General features: G+C 40.6%; 1 protein-coding gene across 25 annotated transcripts in view; it reads left to right on the forward strand.

Moving 5' to 3' along the window:
* The window catches only part of rbfox3a (RNA binding fox-1 homolog 3a), a 1,559,488-nt gene that overhangs the window by 1,492,996 nt on the left and 45,001 nt on the right, over positions 1 to 21,491 (forward strand). For all 25 annotated transcript variants that reach the window (XR_015761407.1, XR_015761408.1, XM_088000569.1 and 22 more), the window contains 2 exons: positions 13,689 to 13,821; positions 19,031 to 19,070. Coding sequence is in view for 23 of the 25 variants with exons in the window: in XM_088000569.1 (XP_087856695.1) it covers positions 13,689 to 13,821; positions 19,031 to 19,070 (173 nt within the window). In the remaining 2 variants the exon portion in view is untranslated. The remainder of the gene's footprint in view (positions 1 to 13,688; positions 13,822 to 19,030; positions 19,071 to 21,491) is intronic.

Consider the following 21,491-nt stretch of genomic DNA (forward strand, 5'->3'; position numbering starts at 1 on the left):
GCACCACCATCTTCTCAAGGTCAATTGGGGATGGGTAATAAATACTGGCCCAGCCAGTAATATCCAAACACTGTGAATAAATAAAAGAAAGTGTTGTTTGGACTGCTTTGATTTTGGCTCTGCATTGAAATTTTCAGGGGATATTTGGACTCCTATGATTGGTGTAAACATCTTCAAATAACAAGAGTATTGAGCATTACAATCATGGGCATCTGCTTCTCTCAGCTTTTGTTTTTCCAGAGATGCCCAATTCGCTCATGCTGCATGTCAACAGTGATGTTTCTGTCCCAAGAGGAAAGCTGTACTACTCTTTACATTTGATTATGCCAAGTTTATGCTGTTTGCACAAGGCATCATAAGGAGTAAAACAGCCACCCATCCACACTTATAAAGCAAATAATGGCCCAAGGCAGTGAGTTCTTCACCAGTTAGATGTTTTCACCCCTCAGGCTGCAGTGGGAGATCTAGTGTAGATGTGGTAGCCAGTATACTGATGAGAAGTTGGCATCCTGGTTTTCCTGTGAGCGTATGTGACAATCAGCCTTATTCCTGAGGGAACTGAGAAGCGAGTTGTAGTACTGAACCAGGGACTGCCAAAGGCAAACTACCCATTGCCACAGGGCAAGCAAATGCCAGAAATGGGCCTGTCGTAGTGTTTGCACACAATAAGACATGCCAACTTACTGAAACCACAAAGCCAAGCAATGCCAGTGCTGTAGGAGACAGGCAGGTATCACTCCCATGTTTGTTTTTAAGTTAATTCACAGGATGTAGGCATTGCTGGCTAAGCCAGCATTTACTGCGCAGAGGGTAGTTAAGAATTAACCACATTGCTGTAGGTCAGACTAGGTAAGGATGGCAATTTTCTTCTCTAAAGGATATTAGTGAACCACTTGCGTTTTACAATAATTGACATGGCTGCTATTAGAATAGCTGTGATTGAATTCAAATTCCACTGCTTGCTGTGGTGGGATTTGAACCTATATCCCCAGAATGTTAGCGTTGACCTTTAGTTCACTAGTCCAGTGACATAATAACTATACCATTGCCTCTTCCAACTGCCAAGAAGAAGACCAGAAGATTTAAGGCCACCTTGGGTCAGTGTAGCACTCTTGACTCTGAAAGTTAATTGATCAAAGCCCCACTCCCATGACGTAAGATCCTTCAGTGCAGAATGGCAATTCACTGCAATGCTGAGGCTGTACAGTCTTCCATTTGGCATGTCAGCAGCCTCTCAGGTGGAAACAAAAGATACCATTGGGCTATTTCAAAAGGAATTCTCCTGGGTCTTCATGCCAATATTTATCCTTCTACTAGTATTACTATAAATCAAATTGTCTGCTGTTTATTTAATTGCTTGTTAGTGGTTTGTGATGTGCGCAAATATGCTTCAGCATTTCCTTGCACTACAACTGTGACCATATTTCAAAACAGATGCAATTCATTGGCTTTCAGTCACTCTGGAATATCTTGGGGTCATGCAAAATCCCATTCAAATGCAAGATTTTAAAATGAAGTCAAACATGGGAGGAAAATGGCTAAAAGTAATGGAGAAAATAGCTGGGAGGAGGGAGTGCAAGACAGAACCACCTGGGGAATCCTGGGATCATTACTTAGTGTAGTTAATGTATTAGGTCTAGCTGGTGCTTGCTTGTAAGAAGAATTTGGAATAGAACATCAAAGAAGCTGGCAAAGAGAATTTAAAATGCTCACATCAGCTGACTGAAGGAGTTATGCAAATTCTGCGAATCAAGGAAAGGTGGAAACAAAATCTGCTCAAACAAGTGAGTTAGTTCCTGTGGGATGTGTATGTGGAATTATTCATATAGGTAATGTTTCACTCTTTGTTCAGATTGCTTTTAATCTACATGATTGTCTCACAGAAATAATTTTGACTTCTGCAGCTGGTTAGAGTTTCCAGAAACCACATGTTAAAATGGGTTGGAGGATAGCATGCAAGCTGGAATCAGTCTGTGGCAAATATGTTGGCATGTAAATCTAAACACCATGCACAGGGTGGGTATTTGATGGAGGGCTGGTGAGCGATCCACGTTGCCTCTTTAAGGGAAAACCCATCATATTTCATATCACTCAGGCACTTAACTGAACAGCAGTCACCGAGACCAGGGGGTCTTGAGGAGACGGGTGTCCTAGCAACTTGACTAGACAAAGTGCCAACTGGAGAAGTGGTGGCTGCTGCTGGTACAACACTTACCTCAGGCCTAGGGTCATCCCTAAATCCTCGGCAACAGGTGACTGATGGCAGGAAGACGGTGCTGGGGGAGTTGTTGATGGGGGCACGGTGGGGGTTTTAGTCTGAGTAGGCCACCCACTTTGTCATGCCATTCCCTTAATCAGATGCTGTGTCTTTAACATCCTCCCCCACCATTGGAGTCTGCAAGCAACATCTCACTGGTTTGAACTCACCTGCCACTGGGTTAATATCAGTGGAGGATGAGTGGTGCTGGAAGAGCACAGCAATTCAGGCAGCATCCGAGGATAGGCAAAATCGACGTTTCGGGCAAAAGCCCTTCATCAGGAATAAAGGCAGAGAGCCTGAAGCGCCGCTCCCTCACCACCAGACGCCTGGAGGAAGAACGCCTCATCTTCCGCCTCGAAACACTTCAACCCCAGGGCATCAATGTGGATTTCAACAGCTTCCTCATTTCCCCTTCCCCCACCTCATCCTAGTTTCTAACCTCCAGCAACACGATCCCCTTGACTTGTCTGGACTTGTCCGACCTGCCCAGCTCCTTTTCCACCTATCCACTCCACCCTCTCCTCCCTGACCTATCACCTTCATCTCCTCCCCCACTGACCTATTGTACTCTATGCTACTCTATCCCCACCCCCACCCTCCTCTAGCTTATCTCTCCACGCTTCAGGCTCTCTGCCTTTATTCCTGATGAAGGGCTTTTGCCCGAAACGTCGATTTTGCCTGTCCTCGGATGCTGCCTGAATTGCTGTGCTCTTCCAGCACCACTCATCCAGAATCTGGTTTCCAGCATCTGCAGTCATTGTTTTTACCTCCCTAATATCAGTGGAGGTCAGGCAGTATCCGAGGAGCAGGAAAATCAACGTTTCGGGCAAAAGCCCTTCATCAGAAATTTGCCCGAAACATCGATTTTCCTGCTTCTCAGATGCTGCCTGACCTGCTGTGCTTTTCCAGCACCACTCTAATCTAGACTCTGATTTCCAGCATCTGCAGTCCTCACTTTTGCCTAATATCAGTGGAGGCAGAATGGGCATTAGTTGCTCATTCATGAATTCACAGCAGGATAGAAAAGTCTTCAATTGGCCTGCCAGCCATAGAAAGGATGGAGGCAGGAAGCCGACGTGATCTCCAATTGTCACCATCCCACCTGATTAAGTGGATTCCCATGAGTTACCACACTTACCGCTGAATTGATAATGAAGTCCTCCCAAACTTACCAATGGCAATAATTGACAAATACTAAGAAATAATTGCTTTGTTATTTGATAGTGCCGAACTTGATTATTACAGAAAAAGAAACATATTTTTGTCTCGAACTCATCAGGACATTTGCAAAAATACCAATGTAAAGTGGAACAACATTTTACACTTAAGGGAAGAGAGTTGTTGACAGACTAGTTGGCCAGTGGACTCTTATTGGTAAAGGCATTGTCATGGAGAATATAATCAGTTGGATGATGACTGACAGTTAACTGCAAAAGCTTGGCCAATCAAAGTCAACCTACCTGGTTTATATTTAAACAAAGCTTGACATTTAATTGTCAGCCATAATGATACTGGTGCATTCTCCATGGCAATGCATTTAACAATCAAAATCCACTTGCCAACCAATAAGCACCCCCTACTCATACAGTGTAAAATGTTTGTACATGGGAAAAGTTGCCATAGGCTGACCAGAGTATAGGCCTGCTCTTTCATTAAAGAGTGGGACGGCAAGACTGAAAGTTTCAACAAAATATTTTTATTCATCATCATTCAAATAATTATTTCTTAAAGTAATCGTAATATTAAATACGATACCATACTTATCAGTGTTCAATTTCTCTTTATGTAATGTCAAATACAAAATGGATTTTTAATATTTCGCTGAGAAAATTGAGTAAATTAGTTATGTAAAGCAATTATGTGCTCTGGTCAAATGTCCTTCCATTATGCTGAATCTTTTTAGGAGCACATTCACAAGCATAATATAATAGAAAGTAGAAGAATTCTTATTCTGCCTTTTAAATAATTACTTTCTTACAGAGACCCTTAGAAAATATTTTATTCTGCCTCAGAACACACAATCAGAAAGTCTCAGTGGGGTTAATGAACTCTTCACCTTTTAAAATGTAGCACCAGGAAATACATTATAGGTTAACTTTTAAAGAGGAGAGATTTTAATGGCACGGATACATAAATCTTTAAACACAAGTAGACATGTTTATAAAACAGTAAACTAAATAGAGACACAGGATACAAAAATAAAGTAATGGACAATCTATATGGTGGCTTCTCGGCCAAGTGTAGCTGTCTCTCAGCCCGGCATGTTTGTCTGTCTCTCAGCCTGGTCTGCAGGTCTGTCTCTCAGCCCGGTGTACCTGTCTCTCAGCCCGGTGTGTCAGTCTGTCTCTCAGCCCGGTCTGCAGGTCTGTCTCTCAGCCCAGTGTGTCTGTCTCTCAGCCCGGCGTGTCTGTCGATCTGTCTCTCAGCCCAGCGTGTCTGTCGATCTGTCTCTCAGCCCGGTGTGTCTGTCTCTCAGCCTGGCGTGTCTGTCGATCTGTCTCTCAGCCCGGCGTGTCTATCTGTCTGTCTCTCAGCCCGGCGTGTCTATCTGTCTGTCTTTCAATCCGGTCTGTCTCTCTGTCTGTCAGCCCGGTCTGTCTGTCTGTCTCTCAGCCCGGCGTGTCTGTCTGTCTGTCTATCTCCCAGCCCGGTCTGTCTTTTTGTCTGTCAGCCTGGCGTGTCTGTCTGTCTGTCTATCTCCCAGCCCGGTCTGTCTGTCTGTCTATCTCCCAGCCCGGTCTGTCTGTCCGTCTCTCAGCCCGGTCTGTCTGTCTGTTTCTGATACCCGGTATGTCTGTCTATCTCTCACCCTGGTCTGTCAGTCTGTCTGTCCCTCAGTCCGTCTGTCTCTCAGCCCAGCACAACTGTCTGTCTCTGTCTCTCAACCCGGTCTGTCTCTCTGTCTCTCAGCCCGGTCTGTCTGTCTGTCTCTCAACCCGGTCTGTCTGTCTCTCAGCCCAGTCTGTCTCTCAGCCCGGTCTGTCTGTCTGTTTCTCAGCCAATCTCTCTGTCTCTCAGCTCGATCTGTCAGTCTATCTCTTAGCCCAGTGTGTCTGTCTGTCTCGCAGCCCGGTCTGTCTGTCTGTCTCTCAACTTGGCGTGGCATTGTCTGGTGTGGCCTCAGCGTGACCTCTGGCCTAGAGGTGATTCCAGAGTGGCCTCATGGCCTTGAGAATCTTGAGGTGAATGTCGTTGCGGTCTGGAGTCAAGGCCAGGGTGGACTGGGTTCGAAAGTCTGGTATTCTGAACTTATTATTTTTTTATTTCTCCAGTTTATTCCTCAGATCTGTAATACTGGACTTTTTATTTATTAATTGTTCAAATTTTTTTGGTCAGAGTTTCTACTTAAGAATCTGTACATTTGAACGTAAAATGGTTCTGTATGGCGACACATAAACGTTTCACTATACTCATTTATTTGCATGTGACAATAAAGCTAATTCTAAATTCTATTTGCCAATAGTAAGGATACCACAATAAAAATAGTAATTATGACCCATTTTTAGACTATGGACAGGAAGGTAAGTTTAAAAAATAAATTAATCTTGCTGACACTTGTTGTACTGGTCATTGCAGTCCACCAGAACCAGCACTAACATGTTGTCAATAGGACATCAAAGAATATGAAGGGGGTCAATGTGTCTTTATGGCAGCTACCAGGATGCCTAAAAATCATGCAGTGCTCAGTACAAATTTTAACATTTTTGTTTTGAATTTCTTGACCGGTTTCTAACTGACTGTTTCTGGTTTTGTGTGTCCTCCTTTAAGAAAGGTTTCAAGGCAAGAAAAAAGTACAAAAAAGACTTGTAAGGATGATCCCTGGGATGAGAGTCTAGAAAAGCCAGTGCCTTAATTTACAAAAAGGGAAAATATTAAAAGAATATCAGATGGAGCGGTTTAAATGTCTGAAGCATTTTAATTAAGTACATTGGGATTTCCACTAATCATTGAGTGAGTGAAGTTGCACAAATATAGGGCAGTATTGTCATTGCAGAAACAAGTAACGAGGTAGAGGGGATAGGCCACATAGGATTTTGTGTTGGGGATCCCTGCTCCTAATTAGATGCATTGAGATAGCGGCTCTTTATAGTTCCCATTTCCTCAAATCCCTTCCTCAAATCTTTCCCTAACTAACATCTACATTAAAATCTGCTTCTTCAGTTAGGAACTTGTGTTACCTCCTAGTGCCAATTTTTGGTGCCCATTTTCCTTCAGTAGAGAAAATGTTAGTTGTTTTTCTAAAGTCTTACAACTCACTGGAAAGGGAGAAGCTGTGCCATTAGCCGAGAAGTAAACCAGAAATGAAAACTGTGCTGACGATAATGCTGGGGACCTGGGTGTTCTGCTTCAAAGCTATACCGAAGGAGAGAACCTGAATTTTAGGACTAAACTCCAAAAAGCCATCCTTCTGTGTTTCTCAAGCCACTATCTATCAAAAGCACAGGTGGCAAATTAATGTAGGGAGGTTGTTAATCAAAACTTTGCATTTATTTATCCACTTAAATCAGAAAAGGAGTGTTAATATCAGGGACAAGTCAAAATTAAGTGTGTTACTCACTTTATACATGTTTCTTGTGGCATACCACCATGAAACATTGGGAATCTCACATCAATTTGGATGCACATTACCCCATATACTTTTCATGAGGGTGGTCGCTGACTAAAGGGCGTGAGTCATGGTATCCCTTTGTTGTTAACAAAATGTTTATCAGCGGAATCAGGAACCATTAATGCAAAGCAGTATTTTTCCTAAGTTCCATCTACACAGTATTTTAGTACTTCCAACAATGTAGATAATTTGGAATACCGCTTATCCATGCTTCTTGCATGTGTATTATCATGTTCTTGCAGTTCGAGTGCAAGCTTCTTCCTTCATGAAGGTCATGAGATTTCACATGAAAAGCTTTGATGTGTTGTCACAAAGCTGGTTTCTTTTTTCTAAAAGCTGTTCCTTTTCTCAAGGATACAATGTCCTTGGTTTATTTTCAGAGGGGTAATAAACTGCTCTTAGTGCCAATTAGACAGGTTTGGTACAGAGATTAAAGGGTATTGAGAGGCTTTTTTGTTTATATGTAAACAGATGAGATTTCAGGCCAAATTGGTCATGGTTTAGAAGTGACCTGGATAATGAAAGGGCAGTGGTCAGCTCTCCTCTCTCTCTCTTTCTGCCCTTCTAACTTCAACTTATAAACATCTGTTCTATTTTTTAATCGTGTTTTAAGGGGGTTTGCTTATTGGGACTGTTGTGTGAATTCGGAACAGCATAATTAATTCTAGTTTGGATAGACTGAGTTCTGTAGGGGTTCTTTATTCTGTTCTTTGTGTTTCATTGTGTAATTTTGTGAATAAATTTTTGTCTGTTTTCGAACCTGGTAGTCGACCTGGCTAACTTAATCTGGGTCATTTTCACTGTACACTTACCAAAACAAATTGCAAAGTTATGGTCTGGGCTGCCTGATTAAGAATGTTTTAAGTGGTCTGGCCTAGTCCATAACAATGTGCATGGCTTCTACCTTGCACACTAGAGAACAACAATGCCGACTGAAAGATCTGCATCCTATCCAATTGAAGGCACCTTCTTTGAATGGAAGTACCATAATTTTCTATCTGGGAATATTACTGGCAGCACTTGTTATGATCAGTTATCTGCTAGTGTTTAGTTTGATATGTATGTATTTTATTTAAAAATGACATGCCAAGCTGCATAAATGACTCAATGAATATTCTAAAAGGTATTATTTTCAGCACTGCTGCACAGTAACCTGAGACTACTGCTGAACATCAGACAATCATACTCTGCGAATGGAACAGTTTAAACATTTTAATGCCAATGGAAACTGATAGGTGAAATCTTAGATTGTAAGACCATAAGAATTAGGAGGAGGAGAATTAAGAGGTGGTCCATTAAGCCTGCTCTACCCATTCAATAAGATTATGGCTGATCAGGTCATGGTCTCAATTTCCTGTCTGACCCCATGACCTTTGACTCCCATGTTAATCAAAAATCTGTCCAATTCAACCTCAAATATCTCAAAGCATCAGTGCCCACTGCTTTCTGTGGAAGGGAATTTCAAAGACTATTCTAGGAAAAAGAATCCTCCTTATCTCCATCTTATTTCTAATCAGTGTTACCTAGTTCTAGATTCCCCCATGAGAAGAAGCTTTCTGTCCTGTCAAACCCCCTTAGAACATACAGTTACACCAGATTCACTTCTCATTCTTCCAAATTGCAAGTAGTAAAAGGCCTTGCTGAATGTTTCTATATCAAATAACCACTTCTTCTATTTTATTTATTCATGGGATCTGGACTCAGGAAGTTTGTTGAAGTTTACATACTGCTTGTTCCTAACGGCCCTGGAGAATGTGGAGGTGAGCTGTCTGTTGAGATGAAAGAACACCCATGGTGCTGCTAGGAGTGAAGTTCCAGGATTTTGGCCCATCAACAGTGAAGTAACAGTGTTCTGAATCAGGATGATGTGTGACCAGCTGGGGAACTGCTGGAGTGGTGTTTCCAAGCATCTGCTGCCATTGTCCTTCTCAGTTGTAGTGGTCAGAGGTATGGAGATGCTATTGAAGGAGCCTGGGAACTTCCACCACAGGAATCAACCTTGTTTTCTGAGTACTTTTTCACTGGTGATCATGATTATTTTTAGTTCCTCTCTGCTTTCAGCAAATTGTTTTTCTCCTATTCTTTGGATGATTTTGTGCCTTCTATAGTTTTATTTATGTTATATGTGGATGGGTGTGCATGTATACTTATTCAACAATATCTGCCGTTTCCTTTTTATGACCATTATTAATTCCACAGTCTAAACCTCTAATGCACCAGTGCTCACTTTGCTACATCTCTGATCACTGTAAAGTTAAAGAAGTTATTATTGTCTATTTTTATGTTTCTTGCTAGTTTTCTCTCATGATGTAATAATGAATATAATCATGATTACCACTTCCACATTAATGTGCATGACCAAAGTGGCAGCAAAACTACAGAATCAGGCTCCTAATTTAGTAAGCAGAGCTGGTTCCAGTGTGATTCTGGAAAACACCTGCACATTGTAAGATTCCCTTCACTAGAATGTTCTCTTAGAATTTCTTCTGGAGAAAAACGAAGGGCATACTTTAAATTCACTTCAACACTAAACATTCAGTGTCGTAAACAAGTTGATGTTCTGCCGAGTCTTCCCTAATATTGGAATGTTATCAGATTAAATCTTCTGGTCCTGCAGGTAGTGGGACACAGACTGGAAGGCAACTTAACTCAGCATGGTGGTGGCATTCCAGAACCCTGCCACCTTCCCAACTCTGCCAGGATGATTTGTGGTTCAACATATTGCCCTGCAATTGAGGCCCTTAAATGGCCAATTAATGACTGGATAAGGACTCCCAAAAGGTCGATTCCTACCTTGGATGCAATTATCTCAGCTGCAGCTGGGAGAAATAAGAGGCGGCCTACCTCACTGGTAAATTAGTGTGGACTGTCTGTCAGTTCATGAATGGCAGATGGGGGATGGGCTCCCTTAATCTACAATAAATTATACACAATCACCGGTATGGACATATGTTGAAGGGGGGGTGTCCTACTAAGATCCAGCCCCTCCTGCCTTTGTATCCTTACCACCTTCTTCCCTGTGATCTCTAACACCAGAAACACTTACCCTCATTAAGCAATACCTTCCTGGTTCATCTTGTCATTCCTGGTTTATCTTTCAGTAACAACTGTGGCGTCCTTCATGGCAGTGGCCATTATATGAAATGTTTGTCTCTATTGGCTGGCACTTCTCACAAAGCCAAGCTTTCATCCCTGGAGATCAGATTTCAGAGGAAAGCCAGTTGATGCCCTCGAAACTGCCCTACTGGAAATAAGATACATTGGACTTTGCTCTGAAGTGTCAGCCAGGGTCAGGGAGCTCACCGCTTACTGCCTAAGCAGATGGGACACCCAGTGACAACAAATAATTCCACCCATTAATTCCAACAATCTAAAATATCAAAATGGAAACTGGAGTTCTAAACACGGCAGTAGCAAATCCACAGCTCCAAGATGCTCAAAGACTTCCATAGGGATCCACCCCAGACTATTTATACCATTTACAGCATTTGTGGTGCCGAAACATTGCCATATGATCTCAAGCAAGTTCTGAAGTCTGTCGATTTATTTTTCTGGGGCGCTATTACGAATCTTGATGATTATCACTGTAGTGTGTAGGCGATAATTTTCTAAAGTCACTATTTCAAGCAAAATTGGAAAAGCAGTCTGAAAGAATAGACTTAAAACTCTCCAAGATTCAAAACTCCACAGAAATGTCCTCTCTATGGTTCCAAGCTATTTTCTATTCTGAAATCATACTTTGGAATTTTCTAGGTATGGTCATTGTGAGGAAAAGTATTGTTACAGATTGTCCCAGATGGTGTTTAACTAAGCGTTTGAAAAAAGGCCTCATATTATATTCAGTGTTATTTTATGTTGGAGACCATTCTCATTGTACAGAATTCATTGAATACTTTGGATAGAGCTTAGATCTGGAAAACCATGGTGAGGTATGGGAGTAACTTAACTCTGGACCACATCCCCCACCCATACCCCTCTCCCTGTGAGCCCCTCCCAGTGAATCCCTTCCCAGTGAATCCCCCATATTATTTACCTGAGACATGTGTGACCCCCAAACCTGGGATTCCAAAATCCTTCGGGCACCAGGGGTGCTGCTGAGCACAAAAGCTGGCAACCTCTGATTGGCCAGAAGCTCTCAGAAGACAAGACACTCCGCGACCACAGGTGGTTGATTCCAGGAGAAGACCCAATAGTGGTGTCACCACTGCCTGATTGGCATATGGTCCAATAGAACTTTCCAAAAAGAGGCACCACGGAACCCCATACTCCCAATGTCACAATAAGATTCTATTCCAAGCACCTGTATCAAATATTCCTGAGTTAGCTGAAACATGGTAAGATACAGAATAAAACTTCCCAATGCTCTACTGTAACAAATTAGCCCAGCCTTCCTTTCCTTTCCCTAGTAAGAAGAACCCACACGAAGCTATACCATGGTCTCTTCACTGAGATTGTTAATAAAGCATTGGTCCCATAGCTAGTAAAATCTTGATTGTTATCAGCCAAACTTTGCACCTTTATGGGTAACAAACACAGACTTTAATTGCCTCAGCCTGAAATGAATTTGAATCGAGGTCTGAGACGTAAGAGGCCAGTGTATGACACGTTACACCACAGAGTTTTCTCCTGTTTTTCATCTGGCAATTTTTATTTCCACTGAAGTGAAATAATGAACTATCATTGCATTGGAAATAACTATGATAATTGTAGAACAAGTTTTATTTTAAATGACAGAACAAGTAGCAGGATGTTGCATTGGTGACCTCCAGTGTGTTGAGGTCTTCCATGCATATGAAAGAAGATCAGCCTCATCTTCTATTCATTAATCACTGCTGAGTTCAGAATTAAACACGTCCGCGAATGCAGCCCACACTGTTGAACCATTTGTATTTTTTTCCTTGAGTGAATTATAACTTATCAGTGAAAGCACACATACTCCTGTCAGATGTCTCATATTTTTTGTTATGTTCTGTAAAGATAAACTGAAGTGCTTTCAGCGACTGAGGCTGAGTTGAATGCTTTCATTAACATACTGAGTTGGGATTTTGTTTCCTTCATTACACTAGTCAGTTATTATTGGTGCGTAATGACTGTTGTTTCTGCAGCTTACATTACAGCACCCAGGCCTTTTCTAGTTCTTCACTCCTGGCAATTTAACCTATGAAAGACAGGCTGCAGTTCTTGTTGTGCTTTTATTTCTTATTCACTGATTATGGGTCTGAAGATGGGCAAAGAGCATTTCTTACCACAATGGTGTCATAAACAAAAATCTGAATGATTAGTCAATGTTAGCGTGTCCATATGACACAAGCTTTGGTCAGACTTCACTTTACTTAGAAACACTGAAGTGCATAACTCATTTATATTTGAAAATTTTCCAATTCACAACAGAAATTCCAGTTGTGTTCCTAAAAGTTGAGTTTGCAAGTCCTGTAGGTGGCCATGTTAGTTCTCCATCTACTCTCTGCTGCAATTGTAGATGGGTGTTAAAACTAGGAACCAGAAAGCTGCATTGAACTTGTCCAAATTGTATTCTTTCTCTGCTCCTTCCTATATTTTGCCTAAATGGATCCAAACTTATTTATTTTTAAATCTTCCTGTTAAAGGCTTTGTTACTAAGATTTTTGAAAAAGGTCAAAAAATTAGGTTAAGCTGCTCCATTTCAGTTAATATAAGTATGAAGTTGCCAACCTTGGCAATAAAGTACCTTCAAGAAGACATTTGCAGCAATTGGTACATTTACTGTTTCAGTATTGGTGGAGGTGGCAAACATTAGTTGAACAGCACTAACATCAGCAGGAATTAATCACCTTAGCCATCCTGCATTTACTGGCACCTGAAGCAATTGAGCAATATACCGCTTGAGGCACATTAGATGGATGAACAGCAGAATTCTTAGTATTTGAATGTTGCGCAGAAATTCAGATTTTTTTCCCCCATCATTGTGTAGTTTGTATTCATCTGTTTTATATAATTTTTACCACGTGAATTATGGTTCCCCAGCCTCAACTCCATGGACATGACTTCCACCTTAAGTTAAGTGCAGAGGTCTGGAACTTATGTTGCTTATTCCTGAGTACTTCACCCCCATGTTTCCTCTATCACTGTGACCATTTCTATTTCCTTAGTATGCTTTTTCTGCTTCCAAAATTCTGATTCCAGTCTTTATCTACAGGTAAATTTCTCCAGTACTCACCCGGAGACCTTCATAGTGTGCAGCATAGAACTCATCCAAAACACTGTGGGACGTGTTAACACCATCACTCTACAGCTGATATGTTCATTGTCCATGTCTTCACCAGCTCTGCTGGCTCATCGTGCCCTGGTGAATTGATCTGAGGAACGTTGTCTTCACAGCTTCAAATCTTTCACTACCTCAGCAATCTTTTCCAACTCTTACACCAAGCTAGTCCTTTCTTTTTCCTGACTGACCATTCCTGGCTGCTTTTGTAGCCCCTCGCCATCCTTTACTGCAGCTCGGCTGTGTGTCCCTCCCTCCTCCTCAACACACTGAGGGTTCATCTTTCCATTATTTATTCATTCAGCCTCCTTTCCTTTGTCTTTGCCTGACTGTTGGTGGCTACTAGTTTTCTACTTGCCTGTAAAGGGCTTTATCGTTGACACTTGAGCAGCACCAGAGAGTTGCAACTTCTAAGAAACATTTTGTAAGGAATGTTTTACATCTTTGTGAGCAATATGCTGCATAATGAGATCAATCAAATGAGTGCTCATATGAAACACTTAATCAATTTAGCTTCTAATTGAGCTGTAATGAATGCAAGGCAATCTAGTAAACCTGATTTTCCTCTCTGTCTCTAGTGACTGGTTTTCCATACCCTGGAGCTGGAGCAGCTGTGGCCTACAGAGGAGCTCATTTACGGGGGCGAGGTCGCGCTGTTTACAACACCTTCCGCGCTGCACCCCCACCACCACCGATCCCTACGTATGGAGCGTGAGTATCAGTACAAAACTGGCAGTGTTCTAGATTTGGCAGATTTCATTTTATGGCCCATTATCATGTGCCCTGTGCAAAATACTTTCTAAGAATTTAATTTTCTTCAACGTATATTAAATAATAGACTTGCAGTGATAGATGTTTCGAGTCTGTTCTGTTGGCATTAAGATTAGAGTCTCATTTTCACTTCAATCCTGGCTGTTTGGTGTAGTATTAGAACATAGTGTTGCCAATCAGGACAAGTGATGTGTTATATATCTGTGTTTGAGCTTTCGTGATTTGAGGATGGTGTTATTTTCCTTTGTGCTGTTTCACCAGTGAGTAATTTGCAATAGATTACAGACAAATTCTGTAATTTGAATCAACTCAAGAATATCAACTCTGAAGATGTTCTGTTCTTGTCTGTATAAGCTATTTTACTTTGAAGTGCCAAAATATAATGGAAAATTTGACATATCTGTGAGGAAAGGTTTCCACAGTACTCTATATGTGGTAAAATTGTAAGGCTATGTATCAAAAAAAGGCTTACAATTTTGCCACACTTAAAACAAAGAAATCTCAACTCTGGTCACTAACCTAGGCCTTACTGTTAAATTCCCCATAATTTAGTGGCTATAATCACTCACTTTCCCTGTTGCTGTGGCCTTTGAGAACTCTGCAATCTTTGAGGGTAGACTTCCTAATTTAAAAAAATGTACAAGCAATAAATGTTGCTCCTAATTAAACAAAAAGACTGATGGGAGAAAATACTTCAAATGATGCTGTAACAAAGTCGAAGTGAGCCACTACAACTTGGTTAATGTGAGATGTAGAGGGCAAATTTGCTTTTGAAAGATTATTTGTTTTATGCAGCGGAGATGTATAATTGGATCGCTTTTTAATTAAAGTTTTAATAGGAAAATTATTTGTCCTCGATTTATATTTGAAGTTCCTATTTTTCACCACAAATGTGGTTAATTATTTGCTTCCACTAAGTAACAGCTCCCCCCCCGCCCCCCGCCCCCGCTCCTGTATCTGACTTGAATTGTACTAAAATAGAAATGGTCCATTTTCAACCTTACCCTGCAGCATTTTGCTGTTTGTCTCGAGCAGGGATTATAGATATTAGCTTTTTTTTTTGTCCTCTGTTTGTTTATTTTACCAGAAATGCGAGTGCAAGTTATGAACCCGTTTTCTCACTTTGCTTAATTTCTGCGTTTATTGTCACCATTACAAAAATAAAGGAATATAAGCGCTCGTGTCTTTTTCTCAAAGGTTCTATCAGATATCTGGATGCATGATTACAAATTTGTATTTCCGAATTAACTTAATTGCTTTATAACTCAGTTAATGGAGAGATTCAACTTGTAATAAATGAAATACTTATAATAGATATGACCTAACCTTCCAGCTTTAAATTAAACTATTCCCAGTTATCCTCACCCAGTCATTTCAGTGTGACTAGAATCAGTAAAATGGTAATCTAGCAGCTTGAATATTACCGTTAGAGCATCAGCTCTATCAAACCTTGCTATTGAGGAGCAAGAAATTTGCTTTCACTCTGAGGGCTTATAGTTGTTGCACAGACTGAGTAATTTAACGGGTTAAACTGAGAGGGATTGTGCAGGTATGAGGTGAAATACATGGAAGTCCGGAGGACTAGGAAAGCTATTGAAAAACAACAAAGAGATACAAATAAGAATAGAAACTATAAAAACAGAATCTGAAAATCTTGCAAGAAATATCAATGCTAAATAAAAGTTTTGCAAATATATTAAATGGAAATTGGCAAAGACAGGAGTGAGAATGAAATGGACAGTATCATTTTTGGTGGAATAAACAGGCAATATAGCAATGGTACGGGGAATTTAAAAATGTCAAGGAATGAAATTTAATTAATTTAATTTACATATACACAAATTGATCAGATGTATGAGTTTTCAATTTCCATCTAGATTATTGGTGGTGACATTAGTCACAATTTTCCAGTCTGTCTCAGTTCAGAGATTGCGCTCCTCATTTGGAAAATTGTTCATTAAACTTCATGATTTAAGGAAAGGGCAGCCAAGTAGTGCCAGTTTAGCATCAACAAAAGGAAAGTTACTGGTATCTGTCATTAGCTACAGAGTGACTGAAGAACTGAACACGTATAAGCTGATCAAAGAGAACCAACTTAGATTTGTGAAAGATAGATCATGTCTGGCTAATCCAGTTCAATGCTTTGGTTAAGTCCTGCATAGCGGATCAGAGAGATTTTGAGTCTTTGATTATTTGAAATTACATCAATAATTTGGTAGCTTTCCACACAATAAATAATTAGTAAAACTGAAAGTCTACAATATTATGAAATGGTTTGGTAATTTGACAGGATTTAGATGAAGGGAACATGCACTGATGGATATAAATGGTGTCCCCAGGAATCCTGACTTGGCCTCAGCTTTGTTTTGTACTTGTTCGCAGAAGCATAGAAACCAGGAACAGGAATAGGCCGTCAGCTTCTCAAGCAGGCTTCTGCACTTCAATTAGATTATGACTGATCTGTATTTTAGCTCCATCAATCTCCCTTACTTCTATAAGCATTAAAACTCTTCTTTAATAAGCGTTATCAATTTGAGTTCTGACAAATTTTAGGTGACATAGATCAACAGCTTCTTGGGAAAGCCAGTTCCCAATTTCCACTATTCTTTATAGGAACAAAGGAGTTAGGAGGAAGGATAGGCCGTTCAGTTCTTGGAGCTGGTTTAAGAAGATTCTTTAAGATCATGGCTGATCTGTTGTGGTCTCAACTCCACTTTCCTGTCTTTACCCAATAACATTTGACTCCCTTGTCTGTCAAAAATCTATCTAATTCGACATTGAATAATTTCATTGACCTAATCACCATACATAGTCCTCTTTCACCCTTTGTGTGAAGAAATGCTCCGAACCCCATGTAGCCTAATTATTTTTAAGACTATCCTCTAACACTTTGGATGCTATCACCAGATGAAATCATTCCTTTCTATCAACCTGTCAACTGATGTTCCTCTTCTTCCCTCCTCTGACTCTTCTAGATACTTTTAATTAACCTTTTCATGCACGCTATGACACATGTCAGGGGCAGGTGGAGCGAGCTCTTGTTGCACAGTGTTAGTGTTCCCCAACCTCTGATCCAGGAGTCCTGGGTTCAAGTCCCAACTGTTCCAGAGATGTGTCATAGCACGTCTGAAGAGGTTGGTTAAAAACATCTGGTGTAGGTGGCACTTGAAACAGAATGTACTGGGCTAGAGGTAGGGACACTACCACTGTGCTACAAGATTCTCTCAAATGACAGCACCTCTATCAGTGCAGCACCCGCACATTACTACACCAGAAGCATCATAAACTCTGGGATGGAAGTTGAACCTCGAGCCTTTGAAAACAGGAAGCAACTGTGTTGTCACCTGGACCTATGGATGAAGGAATAGAAAGGCGCCTGCCAAGTTTAAGTATGACACTCAATTTAGTGGCTCCTCCTGTGTCCAGTTCTGGATGTCATCCCTTTGGGATGATACACTGGCCTTGAAGATGGCATACCACAGATTCACTGGAGTCAAATTCTCCAAGTGGTGAATTAGGTATACAATTGGCATATAGTTACTTTGCTTTCTTATATTAAAGCATGACCTAATTGAGCTTCAGAAAATAATAATTAGCATTGTTTGGCTATACATGGAGGAACTACTTTAGTTGCTGGAGGAATCGAGAACAAGGGATCGTGATTCTCAAGTGAGAGCTCATCAATTTAGGGGTTAAACCAAAAAAAACTTGTTATTTTAAACAAAGATTAGTGGAAATCTGGAACGCCAAAGGAGTGAAGATAAGTAAATACTGCAAGAGACAGATCAGTTCTAATTGAAAGTGAAACAGACTGGAGGGACTGATTGGCCTACTCCTATATTCCTGTAGCAATTGGTGTAAAGTTTCACGTTATAAGTGGTAGGTTGGGTTCTATTGACCAATTGCTGAAAAATGTCTCTAGTGATTAACTTACTTTTCCAGCACAGAATTATTATTTGTGATGACTATTCCTGAGTGTTTTTCTTTCCTGAGAAGTTACATTATGTAATTATCTAAAAAAAATTATACATCCACATATGGACAAATTCACATTAGGTTTGATCATCTTTATGGCATATCAGCTTCTGAAATGAAAACAAGGCAAACAATTTCCAAAATTCTGCTGTCACTAGGGGGTAAAAAGAACTGCAAATGTGCTTCAACTCCATCAAACATCTTAAGATCAGCTGATATTTATTATTGATGCTTCATATATAATCTAAGAAAATCTGTAAAAAAAAAATAAGTAACAACTGAGTCTGATCCCAAGTAATATATTCCTTGCACAATTTCCAAGGAGATCAACTTTCAGTCAACAATTTGTTGTTATTAGTAAATGAGCACTTTGTATATAATTCCTGTCATGCACAGAAAGCTACATTTTGACCTTGTTCTTGGCATACATCTCATCTCTTCTACATTAGTCTGCAACACCATGCTACAAAAAGCAAGTCCTTAGTCTATAGAAGTACAAATTTACCAGCAGGGATCCTTATCCAGCCAGGAGGTTGGGACAGTGTGAATGCCATCAATCCTACAATTCAAGTTGGCAGGGTTTTATTTTGCTGTAACAGGCGAAGCTTCATGCCACTATAAATTTCTCTATTGAACAGCATACAATTGTGAATTAGTGGTACATAGTGGTGATTTATCGAGGTTTTTCTTGGATGGAACTGGGGAGCTGAGGAGGAAAAGCCATGATTAAAAAGTACCTTCAGGCATTAAGGATTTAAGCTGTGGCTTTTGTATGAAAATCTCAGAAATCTTCCCATTGTTCACTGTAATCATAAGAGCACAAATTCCTGCACAGCCTGGAGAATGGTATTCTCTAGTCAAAAGCTGCCAAACTGAGATCTTTGTGTGGTTGGTTATCACGTCCACAACAGGTTGAAAACCTAATATAAAAATCTCAGCTACTTGATCATGTCAAACTCTTACATGCCTTCTGGGACTGTATGTATTAAGGTGTGCTCAATTTGACAAAGAAATGTATGTATTGTTGTCTTGGTTTGAATGTAGCCTAGACGCTGCAACTGATGGGTTTGCTCATTAGTGGAGTACTGTCCTCTGATCATATCCAGGTTTAATAGCAGATGTTTTACGATCAAATATGTGAAAGATAATTCATGATGCTTCCTGTTTTTTGCAGAGTTGTTTACCAGGATGGGTTTTATGGGGCAGAAATTTACGTGAGTATTGATTTTAAAATCAAATCGTTTACAACTGGTGAGTTGAAAGCACACATGCCTAACTTTTGTCTGCATTCGGAAGGTGTACAATTATTACAGAAACAATATCTACTTCACCTGCAGAAATTGATTGAACTTATTGAAATTCCTTTGGATATGTACATTGGTGCTAAACCATTCAAAACTTCATACATCAATACATCTAAAAGAAATGCTCAATGCCCCCTTGAAGAGGCAGGTCTTTGATCATTATTAGAGCAGAACAGTAGTTCTTAATTAGAGACAGGTTTAGCAGTTCTGATTATTAAAATGATACAGTTGCTCTTATGTCAAATTGGTTTGGCATGAATCTAATTAAATTAGAGCACTTATAATCCAGCAGGAACAAATATAAAAACCAAATGATATCTACCAGTTACCAAGAGAAGGGTGAACCATTTTGAACAAATTTAGCTCATTACATAATTTTAAGAACATTTGCTACATTTGAAAATTAAAATCGAACTGCATAATTTCTCAAACTGTTAAGTTAAAGGACAAGGATTTAGAACAAGCTACAAGTTGAAGCTTAAGTCAACACTTCTTTTGTAATCAGAAATTGCCGTTTTAAATTTACTAATGAAAGAATTTCAGTGAAGTCACTGTTTAATATCAGCCTGTTCCAAAAGGGGCACAGATCAGAGACCACAATGAACGAGTCTCATTATACAGCAAATCCACTTACGCATATAAATAGCATTACTCGGTAGCTTGGCAATACATTGAATCGTATAATACCACAAATTACTTCAAAACTTTACCAAATAGAGTAGATAATATCTCTGTACCTTCCTTCAAGGTTGATACTGAATGAATGAGCCTCAAGTACAAGATCACAGTTGATTGTTACCAGCATAAAGGGTTTACTCAACCACTAAATTGAGTATAACTACAGTGCTTTTCCTCCAGAACACTTAGACTCTGTATCTTGCAGTAGTGAGATAATGATCCAATAGTCCTGCTGCTGTGGTTAGAGTGGGGAATAAATCTGATGATAGATTAAATTTCAAGCTACACACACGAAGGGATATTAAGTAGGCCTGAGCAGCTGGATCTCAGTTGTTGTGATTGTTATCTCACTGGTTTTCGGTTTGCCTTGAAGTTATCCATAATAGTCTACATTCTATGTTGGGGCTGTCAGCAATCCTGCTGTAAAAGAGTACTGGATCTCATGGTATTTTTGGATAAGGTTTTGCACAGACTTTATACTGCACTATATTTTCTTCAAATTTAAGATGGAGTGTTCCCAAATCATAAGCTGTGATCCCCCATGAGGTCACAAGGCAAGCAACTGAGGCTGTGAGCTCCCAGTCCTTACTGATCACACAGGTGGAACAGCCATGGGATTAGCCCTTGGTGTGTGTGTATGTGAATTATTTTCTTGCCTTGGTCTTGTGAGTGTGGTCTAATGAGCCTCCTCCAAGGCTGTGTTATTTCTTCCAATAGAACATAATGGTAGATGGAAAAAAAAGCAAGCAACCAACTGCAGCAACAACCCCCCCCCCCCCCCCCCCCCCCTCCCCAGCTCTCACAACTCTACTTCCATTTGCTCTCACTGTCCTCCCTGGTAGACAAACAGAAGGCTGGAAGTCAGGCAGCGTCTCAGGAGGTGGAGAAGTCTGATGTTCCGAGAAGGGTTAGACCAGAAACATTGACTTCTCCACCTCCTGATGTTTCCTGGCTTGCTGTGCTCTTCCAGCCTTCTGTTTGTCTCCTTTTGGATTCCAGCATCTGCATTTTTTTTTGTCTCTCGCTGTCCTTCCTCACAGCTTTACTCCTCACTGTCGGAACCCTCACTGTTTTTCTTTATGTTTTACCATTTTTAGTTTTGAGCTGTGAACTGACAGCTGAAGGTGACCTTTGAGCTGTGATCAGCGCTTGTGTTTCTTTTTAAAAAAAAGACAAACTGATAGTCGCGTATGACTCTCCAACTCTTACCATGCCCCTAAAATACAACATCCCATGCCCTACCCTCCTCTGGGAGCTCTATTCTCCTGTCCCTTTGGAATCTCTGCAGAATGGGCCACAGTAGTTGGGGGGGGGGGGAAGTTGAGTAGCACTGATTTAAGACAAACAGTTTAAGTTCTGAGTTGGACATCGACAATGTCAATGTTTCTAGCAGGAATAGATGAATTGCCTGAAAAATGTTGAGGAAGTGAGGACTGCAGATGCTGGAGATCAGAGCTGAAAATGTGTTGCTGGAAAAGCGCAGCAGGTCAGGCAGCATCCAAGGAGCAGGAGAATCGACGTTTCGGGCATGAGCCCTTCTTCAGGAATGAGGAAAGTGTGCCAAGCAGGCTAAGATAAAAGGTAGGGAGGAGGGACTTGGGGGAGGGGCATTGGAAATGTGATAGGTGGAAGGAGGTCAAGGTGAGGGTGATA

The sequence above is a fragment of the Chiloscyllium plagiosum genome, unplaced genomic scaffold (assembly GCF_037043375.1).
Source record: "Chiloscyllium plagiosum isolate Xiang-an unplaced genomic scaffold, Cpla_swu_hap1 HiC_scaffold_25, whole genome shotgun sequence".
NCBI lineage: Eukaryota > Metazoa > Chordata > Chondrichthyes > Orectolobiformes > Hemiscylliidae > Chiloscyllium > Chiloscyllium plagiosum.